This window comes from Apodemus sylvaticus, chromosome 1 (genome assembly GCF_947179515.1).
Source record: "Apodemus sylvaticus chromosome 1, mApoSyl1.1, whole genome shotgun sequence".
NCBI lineage: Eukaryota > Metazoa > Chordata > Mammalia > Rodentia > Muridae > Apodemus > Apodemus sylvaticus.
In genome coordinates this window covers 168,155,525-168,173,722 of record NC_067472.1, presented here as the reverse complement: position 1 = coordinate 168,173,722, position 18,198 = coordinate 168,155,525, and the positions used below count along the sequence as shown (strand labels likewise).

At 47.3% G+C, this 18,198-nt stretch overlaps 1 protein-coding gene across 1 annotated transcript; it reads right to left on the bottom strand.

The window, feature by feature from the left end:
* Positions 1-737: 737 nt before the first annotated feature.
* On the bottom strand, positions 738-17,505 carry Saal1 (serum amyloid A like 1). The gene is made up of 12 exons (XM_052162499.1): positions 17,347-17,505; positions 15,693-15,806; positions 14,200-14,283; positions 11,352-11,431; positions 9,837-9,896; positions 9,630-9,745; positions 8,984-9,164; positions 6,774-6,856; positions 6,501-6,689; positions 3,566-3,762; positions 1,272-1,364; positions 738-890 (listed from the first exon to the last, which is right to left on the bottom strand). The coding sequence occupies exons 1-12, from the start codon at positions 17,479-17,481 to the stop codon at positions 798-800; spliced, it is 1,425 nt and encodes a 474-aa protein (XP_052018459.1). The 5' UTR covers positions 17,482-17,505; the 3' UTR covers positions 738-797.
* Positions 17,506-18,198: the final 693 nt, after the last annotated feature.

Genomic DNA, 18,198 nt, shown 5'->3' with positions numbered 1-18,198 from the left:
TGCATGGTGGGCCACTGGGACAGGAAAAGGACACAGAACTTTCTCCAGCCTGCACTGGTCTCTGTCCATGTATGAGCTACACAATGATACTGAAGAAGCTGCCATATAAGGGGTTTCTGTCACTGCAACTAAATGTACTAGTAATAGACACAAAGTTCTCACATAAAAGCTAAATTAATGGTTATGAAGACAATCCTTACAACTCAATATCGGAAAAAGAACCTTTGCTTTGACAAATATGGTGATTTGAATAGAAATGGCTCCTATAGACTCATGTGTTTGAATGCACTGTCCATTGGGAGAGGCACTATTAGGAGGCGTGGCCTTGTTGGAGGAAGCGTCACTGTGGGACAGGCTTTGAGGTCTCCTAGGCTCAAGCTTTGCCCAGGCCTCTTCTACTGCCTTCAGATCCAGATGCAGAACTCCCGGCTCCTCCTCCAGCACCACACCTGCCTGCACACGCCATGCTTCCTTCGACCTCTAGACCTGTAAGCCAGCCTGATTATGAGTTGTCATGGTCATGGAGTCTCTTCCCAGCAGTAGTAACCTTGACTGGGATAACAAACTAGGATGTCCTCTTCCTCAACTAAACATCAGTAACATACACTCAATGCAGGGGGGGGGCGGGGGGAACGGGGCAGGGGGCGCAGGTGACGGGGGTAAACCAGCGTCTAGTACAAATACAAGTGGGAGGAGACAGGCATCAGGGCAGACTATGGAATCATCCAGATGCCAACTTTAAAACCATAAAAAATACAAAGTTTATTCCTTGGACAGCAGAAGCTCCAACTTGGGTCTTAAGTCTGTGCCTTCTCCCTTGGAAAGCTGTCTTCTAGGTCGTCAGCAAGAGCCTCATCAACCTCACGTACGACTTTAACGAAGTCTTCCACCTGTGAGTCACACAAAATCAATGTTTAGAGCAGAGGGAAAGGTGGTTTTAAAGACACTGATGGTGACCTATGAAAACTTCCTCCTCAGGCTTCCAAACAACCCAATATAAAAACAGGTGTCAGCCAAGAGACTTCCGGCAGGCCACTTGAAATACTCCAGTGACAACCCCAGAAGTTAGGATCCTGGCCTGTTAGTTCCTTTCACTCCCGGCTGTTACAGACTCCCACTGCTTCCTTGCAGGGTAGCTCACTAACATTTCATTATAATCCCCTTGCTGTCAAGCCCCCTTACGCCATCTCTCCCATACGGCATTCAGTCCTGGAAGGTATGCTACCATTTTTGACAACGGAATCAGCCCGCCATGTAGTCACCATACTCACCACAGGGCTGTAGAGGGGCAGGAGGCTCTGAAAGGCACAGGAACATTTCTGTTTGCTTAGCTGGCCCTCTTTCAGTCCCCGAGCCACAGTTTCCTATGGCAAGCAAAAGGAAAATTTATTATCAGAAGAGGAAAATGATGAATGCTGTATCTGCAAACATAGACATCAGTATACACAGTCACGGCTGCTCTCATCAGCATTTTGAGTGCCCTGCGCTGAGCCTTCTGTGACCTCCACTCAGGTAATCTCAGTGAAGGGCACACGCTCCCCCTGCTGCCTGGGCAGGAGCTCAGGCACCGCTGAGACCTGTCCTCCTCTCTGGCTGACTCCACTGCTGGAGTCTATGTGAAGCCTCTACCTCATCCCAGGCCTCCCCCCTTACTCAGGCTCCCGTTCCCAGACTACCAACCTTAATTACTCAGGTTCCCTGAAGATTACCAACCTTCGGCCCATTCGCTGGCCGCTGGCCCAGCCCTCATCTCTATTCCGTAGCCTACCCAAACTGATCCTATCACTTCCTTAAAAAAAGAAAAAAAAATTCAGATGCACCTCAGTTTTCTCCAGATTAAATCCAAATTCCCTGAAGGTGCTATCTAAGACTCAGAATGTGTCCTCTGGGTTTTTTAATCAACCCACCTTCCTGCTAATCTAAAAGTAATATTAAAAAGGTGCTGTGGTGGTCTGAATACGAATGGCCCCGGAAGGCTCCCAAAGTTGAATTTTAGTCACCAGGGAGTGGCGCTATATGAAAGGATTAGGACTAAGAGGTGTGGCCTTGGAGCAGGTGTGGCCTTGTTGGAGGAAGCTGTCACTGTGGGTGTCACTTCGAGGTCTGAGAAGCCCACCAGGCTCATGTCTCTCTCTCCGCTGTAGATGGGGATATAGAGCCCTCTGCCATTTCTCCAGCTCCACTCCTGTCCGCTGCCGTGCTCCTACCATGATGATAACCGTCTGAGCCTCTGACCCTGTAAGCCGGCCCCAGTTAAACGCTTTCCTTTATAAGAGTCGATTTGGTCATGGTGTCTCCTCACATCAATGCAAGAGTGACTAAGACATAAGGACTACTCAAGAATAAACAGTCAAAATGAATAAACACATCAGGCAAGGGATGCAGCTCCGTGGTGAAGCACTTGGTAAGCATTTGAAAAGTCCTGGGTTTGACTCTAAGCACCACAAAAATACCAAAATTTAAATTTATTTATTTCTGTATATTTATTTAATGCAGGAGTGCTCTGTCTGCATGTATACCCACATGCCAGAAGAGGGCATTAAATCCCTTTATAGATGGTGGTGAGCCACCATGTGGTTGCTGGAAATTGAACTCAGTCAGGACCTCTGGAAGAACAGCCAGTGCTCTTCACCATTGGACCACCTCACTAGCCTCCCAACATACAAAATTTTAAAAATAAGATCTTTTTAAAGAAGAAAGGCAAATAATATACAAATATATAAAAAGATAATCCATCTCAGTAATAACCAAAAATATAAATCAAAATAGGGCACAAATTTTCACCTGTTGAATTTAACATAAAATTATAAGAGCCAAACAAAAATCAACATTTTCACATATCAGAAATTATCCATATAAATTTGAATAATGTAGTCTGTCTATATGCCTTTTATTGCTTGTATGTGTAAGCACTCATATAAAAACCACATCAGTTATTTTAAAACTACAGATATTCCCAAATTGAGTAAAATAGTCATACTGCTTTTATATAGAAAAAGTAATGGTGGAGAGAAAGAGCACACTCTCGCAAGTTGTCCTCAGACTTTCACCCATGTGCAACCCGCCCTACTTAAAACAAAAGAAATAAGAACGAGGCTGAGGTTACAGCTCAGAGGGAGACTGCATGCCTACCAAACACAAGGCCCAGGTTCCAATCCCAAAATCACACAAGGCAGAAGAGGAAAACCGGACAGGAAAAAAAATGTTTTTAATACCATAAAAAGTAACAGCTGACCGGTGGTGGTGGCACACGCCTTTAATCCCAGCACTCTGGGAGCCAGAGGCAGGTGGATTTCTGAGTTCGAGGCCAGCCTGGTCTACAGAGTGAGTTCTAGGACTTTTAGGGCTACACAGAGAAACTCTGTCTTGAAAAACCAAAAAAAAAAAAAAAAAAAGTAACAGCGGAGCTAAGGACACAGGTGGCCCTGCGTGGGCCATCTTTCCCAGGGTACCCAGTCCTTGGTTCTACCCCAGGACAGCCACTCCTACCCTAAAGCTTTTAAGTTCAGGAAACCAAGAAATCTACACCTTTTATTTTGCTGAAGAAGCCAATACTTCCTCTTACCTTTGTCAACACCTGAAGAATACTAGAAAGGAATTCACAGGAAATGTCTTTCAAGATCTTCATGTGGAAGTCATCTTGGGTGGAACCACAGACCGTGGGCTCTTCTGTGTCAGACTCTGAGTGGTTCTCTGGTTTCTTCTGACAATGTTCCATATTTTGTAATACCCGAATTAGGCTGTCAATTAGAGGAAGATCCCCTGCACAGAATCAAGAGAATGAAATCAGTCAGATTAAGTATTCATTTGTTTGTTGATTTGTCCATCCATCCATCCATCCATCCATACTGAACGAGTGCTACATACATATCCTATAGGGTTTGTAGGTAGAGTGGTTTCTGCTTCTGGTTCCTGCTCTGACTTCCACCAATGATGGCCTGTAACCTGTAAGCTCAAATAAACTGTTTTCCCACATCCAAGTTTCTTTTGCTCAGTGCTGTATCACAGCAGCACAGTTAACTAGAACAAACCCCAGCTCCCAAGAGCTCTGCAAGGCTCGAAGTACATAAGGAGAGAGCCAGAGGTAACAGGGAGCTAACAAACACAGAAACTACATAAAGTTGGGGACCACACAGAGGGCCCCACAGTAAGAATGCCTGGTCCAGTGACATCAAGAAGGGATGTTGCTGATCTCACACAGAAAAACTCCCTGTGCCACCAGAAAGATCACACACACACACTGCACACCACACTACACACTACACCACACACACACACCACTCTTCCTATCTGTAAGTGAACAGTCTGGCAGTACCCTCCCTCGTCGCTGCGGTTCCTGCCTTCATCAAGGCTCCAGCCGTGCTTGTCCCGATGCCACACAGCCTGCCACTCTTCTCCCTTTTCACCCATGGCTCCCTCCGTTTATCAGCCCACGGCGTCCACAGCCAGCGTACCTATCCAGCCTGTGCTTCGAGCCTCCAGTGGCTCCCGGCCTCCCCCACAGCAGGGTTCCTGCCCCCCCCCCCACTCCCTGGCAGCTGAGCTGCTTACGGAGCGAGCGTCCCCCTCCAACACGCAGCACACACTGTTTTAAGGGTCTAGTCTCCGTGCACAGCAGCTCCTCCCAAGCTTTCACAGGACAACCTCTGCCAGCTCCCCAGGCTCTTCAGTGTCATTTGTCAGCAAGGTAATTGGTTTCAGACCCCGAAACGGGGTGAGGTGCATCTCTTACATACCAAAGCCAACCAGGCCTCCAGGTTCTCCCAGCATCCCTCAGTCCCTACCTGGCACACTCTGTCCCAACCTTGAACCTTCCAGCCCCCGAGGCTCCTCCCTATATAATCCATTTTAGTCCCCCTCCCTGTCTCTCTTTTTCTCCTCTTCTCTCTCTCTCTGTGTGTCCACCCTTTCTCTTTCTCTTCTCCCTTCCCCAACCTCTCTCCCCATGGGGACCTCCCTGGCCTTGGTCCTTCAGGCCAGTGAGCTCAGCCAAAAGCAACTTCCCAATATACCAGCATTTCATATAATCTAATCTGGCTTGTACTGGTGCATTTCACTGGTGGAGAAATAACTAACCAGTAACCTCTCCTTAAATATAAAAACAATGCTTACTTAAATAAAACTTAAAACAGGAAGATATCAAAACATCCTTGAATGGAAAAAAACTAAGCCCCTTATGCCCAATAACACTAAAGGGTGAGGATCTTGAGACATTACCCATAGAGTCAAAATAAGAGAGCTTCCTATCAGGCATTTAAAAATACCAGAGATACTAGGCAACTCATTTACATAAAAAGAAGTCAGATAGAAAAATGACAAAGTATATGTATCTTAAGATCAGATAAAGTACAAGATTATTATGGGACCTATTACTAAAAACAGTAAGACAAAGGCTGGAGAGATGGTTCAGTAGTTAAGAGCACTGACGACTCTTCCATAGGACCTTGGTTCGAATCCCACCTCCCCCAGGATGGCTCAGAAGCCCTTCCCAGGGGATCCAACACTTTCTTTTGACTTCCATAAACACCAGGCAGCTGGTGCACACATACATGTGCAGGCAAAACACCTATGCACATTAAGATAGATAGATGATACATAGATAGATAGATAGATAGATAGATAGATAGACAGACAGGCAGACAGGCAGGCAAGCAGGCAGACAGGCAGGCAAGCAGGCAGGCAGGTAGAATTTAAGAACAACAAGTCAGGAAAGTAGATACAGCTCAGTGACAGGATGTCCACCTACATGTGCAAGGCCCTGGGTCAAACCCTAAGCACAGCAAAATCAAACTGCAGGCAAGTCAGTAAAGATGCTTGAATCAAAATTAATGTACAAATCAACAGCCTTCATAAAGCCCAACAATAGTAAACAGAAGAAAGTATGTGACAGAAACAGCTATTCAAAAGATAAAATGTCTAGGAATAAACATAATATGTAAGCTGAGAAGCACGAAACCGCTTCTGAGATGGGCAGACCTGCCAATACACTCCTCGGCACAGCCCACGCTCAATGCAGTCCCAATGAAGCTTCGGCAAGCACTTGGGGCTATGAACACTTCACCGTAATTCAGGATTAAACAAGTCAAAGCCGTGGAAAACACTGAGACGTCAGACTGAAGAGACACTGTCCTCACCAGGTACGGCTCATCAGTGAGCACACGGTGGAGTTGGTAAAATACAGGGACTTTAGAAAGCATTCCTGATAAAGCAGGGTGGTGCCTCTGGATGGAGCCCTGCTGTTGGGTGCTGGGGATTGACGAGGAATGCACTCGTGCTAAGCAAGCGCCCCACTGGAGCTGCACCCCAAGCTCTCTCCTCACTGCCTTTATAAACATCATCATATGTGTTATCGAATATTTCACGTGACTAGGGTACTAAATAAGGGTATTTTCTTTTTAAACAGAGAAAAAGTAAGAGAGAAACCCAGTGGTGAGCACACGCCGGCCTGCACACGCTCTGGTGGACACCGACCTAATGCAGTGAGCGGACACTACACTTGCCTTCGTCTATCTGCAGGTGCTCCTGTTCGGCCCGCGCGGCACTGATGGCAGACAGCACTGAGAAGACAGAAGCCAGCACTGTCTTCTGCTCCTGCAGTATGATGGGCGGGTCGTCAGGCTGGCAGAATTCGTGGCACACCAGATCAAAGAGTAAACTCCACGTGTCTTTTCCGGTATCAGGACACTGCACTTAAATGGTTTTAGAAAGTAGTAATTTAAAGCCAGTGAAGACTTAAGTGAGCAACTTCAGTGAGCTCCAAGAATCCACCTTACCGATCGCTTGGACTCCCTCGTCCACCGTGGTGAGCAGCTGTAAGACGCGCATGTAAACACCCAGCCCCTCCAGGTTGTCAGAACTGAGCGGGCACAAACACCAAGAGCACTCGTGACTGCACTGGCCGGAGAGCAGCCGTCACTCTGCAAACTAGCACTTCCATTAAAATGGGGAAAACAGAAAAAAGTGGGTGTGTCTGTGTCTTTATGTGAGTGTGTGAATGTGTGTGAGGTATACATGTGAGAATGTGTGTAAATGTGTATGTATGTATGAGGGTATGTGTGTGAATGAGTGTGTGTGTGTGTGTGAGTGTAACTGTGTTTATCTGTGATACTGAGATTCCCATAGGGGGATGGGAGACCTACAGCACTAGGCACCAGGTACTGACGCTCTCCAGTCCTCACAGATCATCCTAGCTCTCGCTGAGAACGCTAGAACCATACAAATCTAATTCTTTTGCTCAACACTTTGTATTAGAACTCAAAATGCTGCTGCTTCAGCCAGACAATTAAGTGCACAGCGTGAGAAAGTACTGGCTCAGCTGTGTTGGTGTGAATGTCTGTCATTTGGGGCACTTAATGCCAGGGGCCAAGGAAGACAGGGGGTGTTAAGATGCTATACCTACCTTCACAAACTGTACAGGTCTGGGAGGAAAGAAGGCAATTAAAAGGGTAACTGCCTAAAAAAATAAAAGGAATTTAACACTAAAGGGCCCAGACGCTAAAAGACAACACAGAAATTTAGTCAGGGAAGAGATCTTAAGAGAACTGGTGCTTGCGCAGGAATCTGAAGAGCGGGTGTTGGAGGCGTGGGTGAGAGGCCCCCTGAGCAAAGGCAAAGGGCCTGGTGCACCTGAGGACTGGGAATTCACTCAGCTGAACAAGAACACGGAGGGACAGGCTTTGGGGAGCAAGGGGGGCGTCGACACAAAGGCTTTGTAGAGAGAGAGCCTTGTGTGCCAGCCTTGCACATCTGTGTGCAGGATGTGATCAGTTCCCACGAAGGTGACTGGAGGGCCTGCTGCACAAACTAACACGGGTGTGCAGCCCGCAAAAGCAGCTGTAAGGCTGAGGCAAGCCAGGCAGCTCAGAAGGCAGGAGAGTGGGTGTGGCACTTGCCCAAGCCACAGACAAGGGCCTGGATGCCATGATGGATGAGATCCCAGGAAGAGCCAGGAGTATGGCTCAGAAGCTGACTGGCCGGGCGTGAGGAGAGCTGGGTAGGGAGGGGTAAGTAAGGGCTTCCGGTTCTCTCCTATTCTCCAAACAAGATGACGGCAACACAACTCACACACTGGGAATCCTGAAGAGGCAGGGTGTGTGTGTGTGTGTGTGTGTGTGTGTCTGTGTGTGTTTGTGTGTGTGTGTGTGTCTGTGTGTGTGTGTCTGTGTGTGTGCTAGTGTAGTTTAAACTTCATTTGATAAAAGGAATAAAATTAATAGCTTTTAACATACTCCAATAAGTTCTGAAACTATGCTAACAACTAAGTGGATAATTCAAATATTAACATTGCAGTAATTAGTAATAAATTGTTTTAATAACCCATAAACTCCTGCCTTTCATGACAAGACATGGAGCCCCCAAGTCCCCCACCTATGCAGACAGGTATACAGACGCAAGGAGGAAGCAAGGAAAAACCAGTGTGCTCAATGGTGGGCCCTCCCTCTGCCCGCCAGGCCCACCGTGGGAAACACTCTCCTGCAGGTTTCCGGCAGGGTGGGTGGGTCTGAGACACACAAACACTGCAGCATTCTCTTTGATTATTTAAAATACATAAACTGCTGTTAGTAACCACAGCAAGCTAAACGCTGTGGCAGGATTTTAACAGAGCCATTGTATCTGGCCCGAATCCCCAAGGGTTGGCACCTAGGCTCTGAAGCAGTCCTTCGTACTTAGTCAGTGACTGCTGCCTTAGGTTTATGGCACTGCTCTTCCGAAGGAGTCTCAGAGCCTAAATTCATCCCTCAGTCTCTCTCTCTCTCTCTCTCTCTCTCTCTCTCTCTCTCTCTCTCTCTGGTCGACCCGAGTAACAAAGAACAGTGACAACAGCCCATGAGCAAGCCACACCGGATCAAATGCTTTCAACACGGGATTCTTGCAGAGAAATTACTCTGCTACCGCGACCCCATGAGAGCCTGCACACCGAATGAAACTGAGACTCTTCCATCTAGGGATGTTCCTACAACATCCTGTACAAGGGTTCTCCTACCGCACTTGTCTGGCAGCTTCCAGTACACAGGGCACAATGGAAAACACCGGCTGCTCTTCAGAGTCCTCCTGGGGTTGGTCTGGGAGCCGGGCAGCCCCCTTTCTGATCCATTCCAACATGAGTTTTTCATCTAAGTCAAAGAGTTTGTCCACGACCTCCCCGACCTTCACCAGCAAGTCAGCTGCAGAGGAGACAGGCGTTCAAATGAGAAGCCAAGAACAACTCCCCACGCTGCTCCCAGAGCCAAGTCGCTGAGGCTTCCCTTCCTCCCGGGGTGTTTCCAGGGGCCTATTTGAACCCCCTGCAATTCGAAGGGGCTTCCTTAGGCTGCATAGATGGCTCAGCCATTTAAGAGCATCACCTGCCCCTCCAGCACACCCAGGGTTGACTCCCAGCACCCACACAGCAAGCAGCTCATAACTGTCTATAATTCCAGTCTTAGGGGATCTGATACCCCCTTCTGGCCTCTGTGGGCACCAGACACACAACAGCACACAAGAGACACACAGATGCACACGCAGGCAAACACCTAGAAAAAATTTAAAAACAAAAACATAAACTGACGCACAAAATTGGAAAAGCGAGACGTCTACAGTCATTTCCTAACGCCGGCTTTACTCTTGCTCCCTAGGCTGTGGTGGCTTACCATTTGTTGAACTCGACATGATGAAGCAAACATTAGCGTAGACAGACGGGTGTTCCCGGATCCTTCTAACCCAGACACTGGCCACTTCTGTCTGGGAAAGGCAAGTAAGCAACAACCTAGGTGACAAACGTGAGCTCAGTAGGTAAGGCCACCACGGCGGAGCTCTCCCTCTGCGCCCAGGTCCCACCGTGAGAGAGACACACTCACCTGCAGGTTTCCAGCAGGGTGGGTGGGTCTGAGTCACACAAACACTGCAGCAGCACCTGCCTGCAGAGCCAGTCAGAGGAGCTTTACACATCATCGCATTACAAACACCGCTTTTCATTTCATTTAAGCATGTTTCGAATTGTAAGACAAAGTATAAATGCAGAAAACCCCATCAAGGTGCAGAATGCTGCGACCCTTTAGGACAGTTCTTCATGTTCTGGGGACCCGCCCCCCCAAACCATACAATTATTTTGCTGTTACTTCATAGATGTTTTTACTACTTACTTCATAACTGTACTTTTGTTACTGTCATAACGTAAATATCTGATATGCGACCCACAGGTTGAGAACTCCCTTTTAGAGCAAGCACTTGAGTCTCTAAGGAGTAACACAGCTGCCCGGCTGCAGCCACTACGCTGTTCCACTCCGAACCGCAGTCCCCTCCCCATCTTGGCAGTCACCTCCCCACTCTTCTTTACACTTCTGCTAATGCACTTCTCATTTTGCATCTAATTTGATATGGAAGAGCGTTATGATTTTTCCTTAAAATATCTTTCAATTATCTGTGCATCTTTTTTACCTGTTTTCTTTCTTTTTTTTTTTAAGATTTATTTATTTATTACATATAAATACATAGTAGCTGTCTTCAGACACACCAGAAGAGGACATCAGATCCCATTACTGATGGTTGTGAGCCACCATGTGGTTGCTAGGAAGTGAACTCAGGACCTCTGGAAAATCAGTCGGTCCTCTTAACCGCTGAGTCATCTCTCCAGCCCTTTAACTGCTTTCAAGTGACACAAAAATCACCGTTCACTTGCTCTTCAATTCGTGATGGAGCACTTTGTATGTGAACGTAACAAAACCAAATTCAAGAGGCCCAGGTACTTGAGCTCAGGGGTAAACCCAGCTTAACCAGACACAGACCTCACTGAGAACCTCAGTAGGAGCCATGAACCAGCAGCAAGGAGGGGAACGTGCCCACCAACTTCATCCTGCAGGTGCACAGTGCTCTCAGATCCATGGTAACTGCTTGGGTGGGACCCCACTCCTAAAGGCTCTGCCAAAGCTCCCTGCCTTGCCGAGAAGCAGCCTCTAGGCTGGAGCCTTTCAATTGCAGGGGTGACCCTTTATCTCCCGGTCTATGGGCAAGGCCCACCTGTGACGCCCTAAGTCAAGGTTCACAGAGCAACACTTCAGCGACTGGGTTTCGCAGATGAGCTCTAGATTCTCTGTGCTTACAGTGCTCTGGGGTCTGGCCGGCCGCCCCCAGCTCCGAGCTAGGCTCTACACGCTAGCTCGCTGCCTAGCCTACTTACTCTGAAGACTCAGGCCTTTGCCCATGATGCACAGGCTCCAGAGCCGCGCCCATAGCTACACAGAAGCCTCAGCCTCATCAGCACAAGGAGCCAAGGAGCACTCCAAACTCCCACCTCTCCTAGGGACCAGGAGTCCCTCAGGGTAGAAACTCAGAACCCCTCCTGGGGAACACAGCTGTTGGGTGGTAGGACTTACCCATGATCCTCGCTCTTGCTGATGGACACACATATCTCCCGGAAACAAGCCATGTTCCCTAAAATTCCCACACAGATTTCCTGTTAAATCAAATTTCACAGGTCACAATGGCTGTAAGGTAATCACAAAGAGTAACGACTTGAACAAACCCTTTACTGCTCCAAGTTCGAGGAAGGAATGGGGAGGCAGAATACAAAATTGTACATCAGCATCCACATTCACACACTCAGCTCATACTGCTCACGGAGTTGGGAAGGAACGAAAGGCACAAAGGACATCGGAAGGTGGAAGTTACAGGTGAGGAAATCTTATGGCGGAGACGATTCTTACAGACAACTGATGGAGAGAGCAGCAGGAGACCCAAGCAAACAGAAGACACGGAAGACAAACCTAAGACAGCAGAGGGAAAGGAGCAGGACTGACTGCCTTGCTCAAGAGTCTAGACTTAATACAGAGCGGTGTCTCTGGAGCCATGAAGATTCTCAAGGAGGGAACTGAACCCCTTCATGTGTCATTTAACATAGTAAGTACACAATGGGGACTGTACTGTCCCCACTCCTCAAATGAGGAGACTGAAGCCCAGGAAAGCCAAACAACTGCCCAAGATCTCCAACTGGGAAGGAAGCTGCGCCCATCAGAGCCTGGACGTTAGGTACCAGGATGCTCAGCCCAAGGCAGAGCCACCACCAGAAGGGGGGCATGGGGGGCACACACAGAAAAGCATGGAGCCAAAGACTGCAAAGCTTTGGCCAACAGTCTGCTGGAAGGAGAAGAGAGAACATAAGGCTTGGCTCCTAGGTTTGACACTGACACCAGTCTACAGGGAAAACGAAGACAAAAGGACGCAGTGCGTTCACACAGAACAGGGTTTCCACACTTGCTGGGACATAACACTTGGGGAGTTTGTCAACACTTTTCAAGTGCCATCAACTCCACCGGATCAGACTCTCCAGAGTAACACCTACGGAGCCAGTGCTTACCAAGGGCACACTGATCAATGCGGTCATCCCTGAGTTAGGACAGAGAACGTGGGATTGGAAAACACAGCATGCAGGTCGGAAATTCCTGAACAAAGCTGGATGTTGCGCCAGCTACCAAAAGGGACGTCAGGGCTTTGTGGTGTCATAGAGGAGTCCTGTACTTAAGAGAGTAAGGCTCACGGCTAAGCTGGCCATGGCGACCAGGGCCTGTAACCCCAGCTTTGAAGGCTGACGCAGATCGCCAGCTCAAGCCTGTATCATACCAGCACAGGGACTCACTACAGAAAGGACTGCAAAGAAAGGGTCTGCACTTGGACAGTCAGACCAAGACATGGACGAAGCAGGAAGGGGAAAGCTGGCGCATGTGTGAGGGGACTGCAGAGAGTTCAAGGAAAACACAAACTTTGGGAAAAGATCAAGAGTGTGGGGGCAAAAAACACACTCATTCTCTTATCAGCAGAGAGAGATGAGTGAGCTTTCTGCCAGCGGACGACCTCCTGACTGGGCTGCTCAGGAGAATCCCCGGCGGATGTCAAACACTGCCTAGAATTTCATGTGGAGATGGGGCCTGACTTTTGACGGTCCTGTAGGACAAAGCTTTTGAAAAGGGTATGACCCTGGTCTAAAGCACTGATGACACAGGGAACAGCGTGGACACCCTGGGACCTGCCCCGACCTGCTAGGATCAGATACTCCTGAGGTGGACTCAGTACCAGTGATCTGGGATGTGCTAATGTAAGACTGGTGGTTTAGTGATTCCACCACCCAGACAGGCTGAGAACTGGCTTTAGTAGACTGTGACTAGTACACATTTACAACAGTGTGGCTAATTCCTGAACTGATCACAACTCAATATATTTAAAATAGTAACATCCGGGATCCGGGAGACAACCCCACACAACTGCCAACACTTCAAGTTAATGTAAGGATCCAATATGGAAGGAGCATTCCACTAAATAAAAATCTCGATTTAAAGGGCTAGTGAGAGGGTTAAGAGCACTGGCTGCTCCTCCAGAGGTCCAGAGCTCAATTCCCAGCAACCATATGGTGGCTCACGACCATCTATAATGAGATCTGGTGCCCTCTTCTGGTGTGCAGGCATACATGTAGACAAAGCACCCCTATACATAAATATATAAATCTTCTTTTAAAAAAAATTTTTTTACTTCAACTTTCGATTTGTAAATATACCCGATGGAATTTTGTACTTTATCTCAAAGAAAAAGAAGCAACAATAGGGTTATACTGAAGTTGGGCTTAGGCTCAAATCCCAGCTTGTCTTTAACAAGCTGTGAGATTTGGACACAGACTCTGAGACTCTTTCATCTATTGAGTGTGTCTCATAGGAGCGATACGTATTGAGAATCACACAGTAACCACAGAGAACTTATTTGGGAAGGCAGAAAAGTGCCACACTGAGTTATTGACGCAGACTGATAAGAGAAAGGAAGGGCAGCACTGTTGCCTTGCTGGTGAGATGGGATGCAGGCAGCCCTAGACCAGGAAAGAGCATCACAAAGTTCTCACAATCAGACAGTGGAAGCCCTGAGCAACGGCAACCTTAGGATGTTTTTAGGCAGTGGAGGGCTTTGTGAATGAAGGGAACAAGAGACACGAATAGCAGGCCAGTGCTTCCACTGTCCCTTGTTCTGTCATGCATTAGCAACCTAGCATGGCTGTGCCTATCTGGTTTCCACAGTTGTTAAATTGAAGCATCGATCTCCCTCATCTAGTCCAAATCTAAAATTCTACTTATGTAGTTACTGCAAGGAGTACATTACCTAAGACTGTTCAGTAAGTATAGGTACACTGACTTACTGGCTTATAGCTAGTAAGTAAAGCAAGAGAAAAGAACTCTATATACTTACTCTTAATCGGGGACACCTGGATTTGGCCAGCACTCCCATGAATATGTCAGGAGCCTTAAATTCTTGGAGAAATAAAGCCACATCCTACAAACAAAAATAATTACCAAACTTGATGCTAAATCCTGCTCTTCAAGCTGCACAGTTGAGACAACCCTAAAAGTCTAATTTCATTCTGGCTTCCTTTCCTCCACAAGGGAAAATCTAAGGTCAGAGATTGTGCAGAAAAGACAAAAGTAACATAGGAGCCTTTGTGTACTGGGTCCCAAGACAGTGGACTAATCCCACAAACCAATCGAAAGCAGACTGTGATGCACCAAACAATTTACAACCTTCCTTTTATTCTGTACTGAATAGATTAGCCTAAATGGTTTCTTTTTCTGTCCGCCTAGAATTCTCATTGACTTATTCAAAGACATCTGCTGGCTGTTAGAAAAGGGGAGAGGGAGAGGATATGAGAAGTATGGGGAAAGAGCCAACTTCTAAATCTTACCCTGCAAGAACTTAAAACTTGGGCTGGAGAGAGATGGCTCAGTGGACAAGAGCACTGACTGTTCTTCCAGAGGACCTGAGTTCAATTCCCAGCACCACATAGTGGCTCACAGTCATCAGTAAAGGGATCCGCTGCCCTCTTCGAGCACACAGGTGTACATGCAGATAGAGTACTCATACATAAAATAGCCTCTAAAAAAAAGAACTTACAACTTAAAACTGAGATACATCCAATATCAGGAGTTAGATTTCTAAAATCCTTAATAGAAAAGGGGGACAGGGGTTGTTTTTGGTTTGGGTTGAGACAGGGTTTCTCTGTGTAGCCCTGGCTATCCTGGAACTTACTCTATAGACCAGGCTGGCCTTGAACTCAGATATCCACTTGCCTCTGCCTCCAGAGTGCTGGGATTAAAGGTGTCTATCACACCACCCGGCCTGGTACTTCCTCCCTCTGGCTTTTGTTCCACCTGTATCCCCCAAAGGGGCACACCAAACAGGTGACCCAAGAGTGCACATGGACCCCAAAGAGATGAGTCTCACCCAGTAACGACAGGTACAAACACTAAACATACATGAGTCAGTAGCTCCATGAACTTACACTGCCTAGAGATGTCATAGCTGTCCTAGTTCCCATCTCTGTTAAATACACTATGATGTCCACAGAATGGAACTGTATATATGTTTAAAGGCACAGTTTTAACATTAATAACTCCTGAGACTTCATACCCCGAACCACAAACTGGAGAGACTGCCATCACTGAATAGGCCTTTCCGAAAACAATGGAGGGATGAGCCTTTTTACTTATTTATTTATTTTATGTATATGAATGCTCTACCTGCATGTACACAGCAAATTCCAGTCTAGATGGCTATGGGCCACCATGTGGCTGCTGGGAATTGAACTCAGGACCTCTAGGGCTGGCTCCTAACCACTGAGCCACCCCTCCAGCCCCTTCCCCACCTCCTCACTGAGTCTGCTCAGAATCTCACTTCCGTCAGCATACCTCATCCATGGACATATCCCAGACTCTGCAAATTTCATTCTCCATTTCTTCAGCAAGCTCCACCTGTTCTTCCTCATCATCTGAGCCAGATGGGCCACTTTCAGGTGTGACAGTCTTCAGAAACACAAAGAGAAAAAGACCTATGAGAAATACTCATAGGTCTTCAGGTAAAATATTATCAAATAGAAATCTCAGTCTCTCAAAAGTATATCCTCTGACAAAACAGTCTCTAAAGACTAGCGCCTTGTGACTAAGCCAGCTCAGTCAGTCAACAGGTTCTCCAAGGCAGGAGCAGGATTAAAAAGAAAAAAAGACAATCAGACAACATTGTAGCATGAACCCCAGCCAGTTCTGAGGCTGAGGCAGGTTTTTTCCCAATCTGCTTTTATACCATTTTAATTACATGCAAGTAATAAGGTCAGTTCTAGGTAAAGGACCAAGCGAGACAATAAACACAAAGAGTCTAGGCACAAGCAAGGCACTATGTCCTGTGATCCCTCCCGAGATCACTGTTTCTAGGGGCTTATCAGGATGACCAAGATAGCTGCGCCTACTTCCCGGTCCTAGCCCAAAGTCATATTCATGCCTGAAGCCTACTTCTTAGTTCTAGCCTAAAATTAGATTTCTGCCTGAACTTCCAAGTCAAGTCAGGGCCCAATGTCAAATTCCTGCCGAATCCCGCTTCCTTGTCCTGGCCTAATGTCAGATTCTTGCCAAGTGGCCCCAAAGGCTTTCCACAGCCTTGGACAGATCTACACCCTAAACATTCTTCAAGTAAATACGGTCTGTAGGCACTACAGTAGAAAAATGAGAACAACATAAGCTTTTGGTTTCAAACGGTTTAGGGTTAGTGTAGGAAAGACTTATAACCAGACAGTCACACTAGGAAGAGGCTGACTGGGCTGAACTGGTGAAAGAACTATGGTAGAAAAAAATTAGGAACCAATGATCTATTCCTGGGAGAAGACAGACATTTCTTATAAAAGAAGAAAAAAAAAAACTAAATCTTATGGGAAGGGTCGGACTCTGTCCTGGGGAAATGGGGTGTATATCATGGGGTGACTACAAGAGCTCAGAAGGTATATAGTCCATGTTTGGAGACGGCCAGTCTATTGGTGATGGAACACAATATGTGGTACAACCAGTCTTGGATCCCCAGTTAGGAAATAGAAAGTTTTCTCCTACGAGCAACAAGAACAACCTTTAAAAATAATAAAAGGGACGATTGTTTTGGCAATGTAGAAAATGGCTCAGAAAAAACGGAAATTGGCGGCACAGACAGCAATTGGCAGAAAACTCACATCTATTGGAGGCCTCATTATAATCTCAATCTATACAAAATCTTGTCTACGATAGTACTGGTTATCATGTTTTATAGAAACTATGGAAGAAATCGAGGATCTGGGTTAAGGAGTCACGCTTCCAGCATGGGATAAGCTCGCGTCTCGGAGATCAGGACTGTCTGACTCCAAACTATGTATTCCACTAGAACATAGGGTCTCGATTTCCTAAGTGACAATGGGGTTAGGATGTTAAAAGCCGAGTAAAGTACGTGCGCGGCGCGGTTCTGGCAAGTTAGTAAATCTGCACCCGCGAGCCTCCAGCATCCCATCCACTCCCCTGGTACGGAGGGCGCCTGCGCGAGACTCCGCACCTGGATGAGCCCGCTGAGGACGCCGAAGAGCCAGTGCTTGCTGTAGACCGTGCTCCCGATGCGGTCTCCCCCACCCAGGTCCTCTTCATCCTCCTGGCCACAGCTAGGCGGCGGCGGAGACGGGTTACGATCCATGACCGTGCGCGCCAACAGTACCGGAAGTTGAGGAGGAGGCGAGAGGACGCGCCAGAGGGCCTCACGCGCCCGCCGCAGCTCCCCACAGCGCCCCCTGCCGTCAGGCTCCCGCGTGGTCTGGGAACCTGTAGGATCCGTGGGGTCTCCCTCAATGCTCCACCCAGCACCAGGAGTGAGCACAGAACCCACACATCAGTATTACCTGTCCTTTGTCTGGAACGAAGCGCGGACAGAGAAGGGAAAAATAATACTTAGCCAGGAAAGAGAAGGATGGAGGCGCTTGGATGTGGGACTTTAATACAAGCTGAATCTGGTTGAAGAACTGAATATATAAAACAAAATTTGTAAAGGTTCTAAATCTAGAAGAAACTTTAAAGGACCTTTTCTGACCTCAGAGATAAATAAACAAAAGCCTAATGTAAGAAGGTGCCACATTTCTCATACTGGAGATAGGGCTTAATGCGTGTGCACGTTACACACACACACACACACACACACACACACACACACACACACGGTGTACTTAACAACTGCCACGTCCAGGTACGTCAGCCATTCATTAGTGCTGATTTATACCTTACACCAGCTTAAATTTTAGCATCCACTTGTGGGTTTTTATTCTTTCTTTGATTTGATTCTTGGTTTGAGTCAGGGTCAAGCTACGTAGTCCAGGCTAGCCTGCTACTCACCGTCCTATACCTCCACCTCCAGCAGCTA

Bases quoted from the DNA above. Each gene is read 5' to 3' on its own strand.
- Saal1 (XM_052162499.1), bottom strand. From the start codon at position 17,481: ATGGATCGTAACCCGTCTCCGCCGCCGCCTAGCTGTGGCCAGGAGGAT. The intron at 11,432-14,199 runs GTAAGTATATAG...TTGATTTAACAG, and splicing joins CCAGGTGTCCCCGATTAAGA to GAAATCTGTGTGGGAATTTT. The intron at 3,763-6,500 runs GCAAGTGTAGTG...GATTCTGTGCAG, and splicing joins GCACCTGCAGATAGACGAAG to GGGATCTTCCTCTAATTGAC.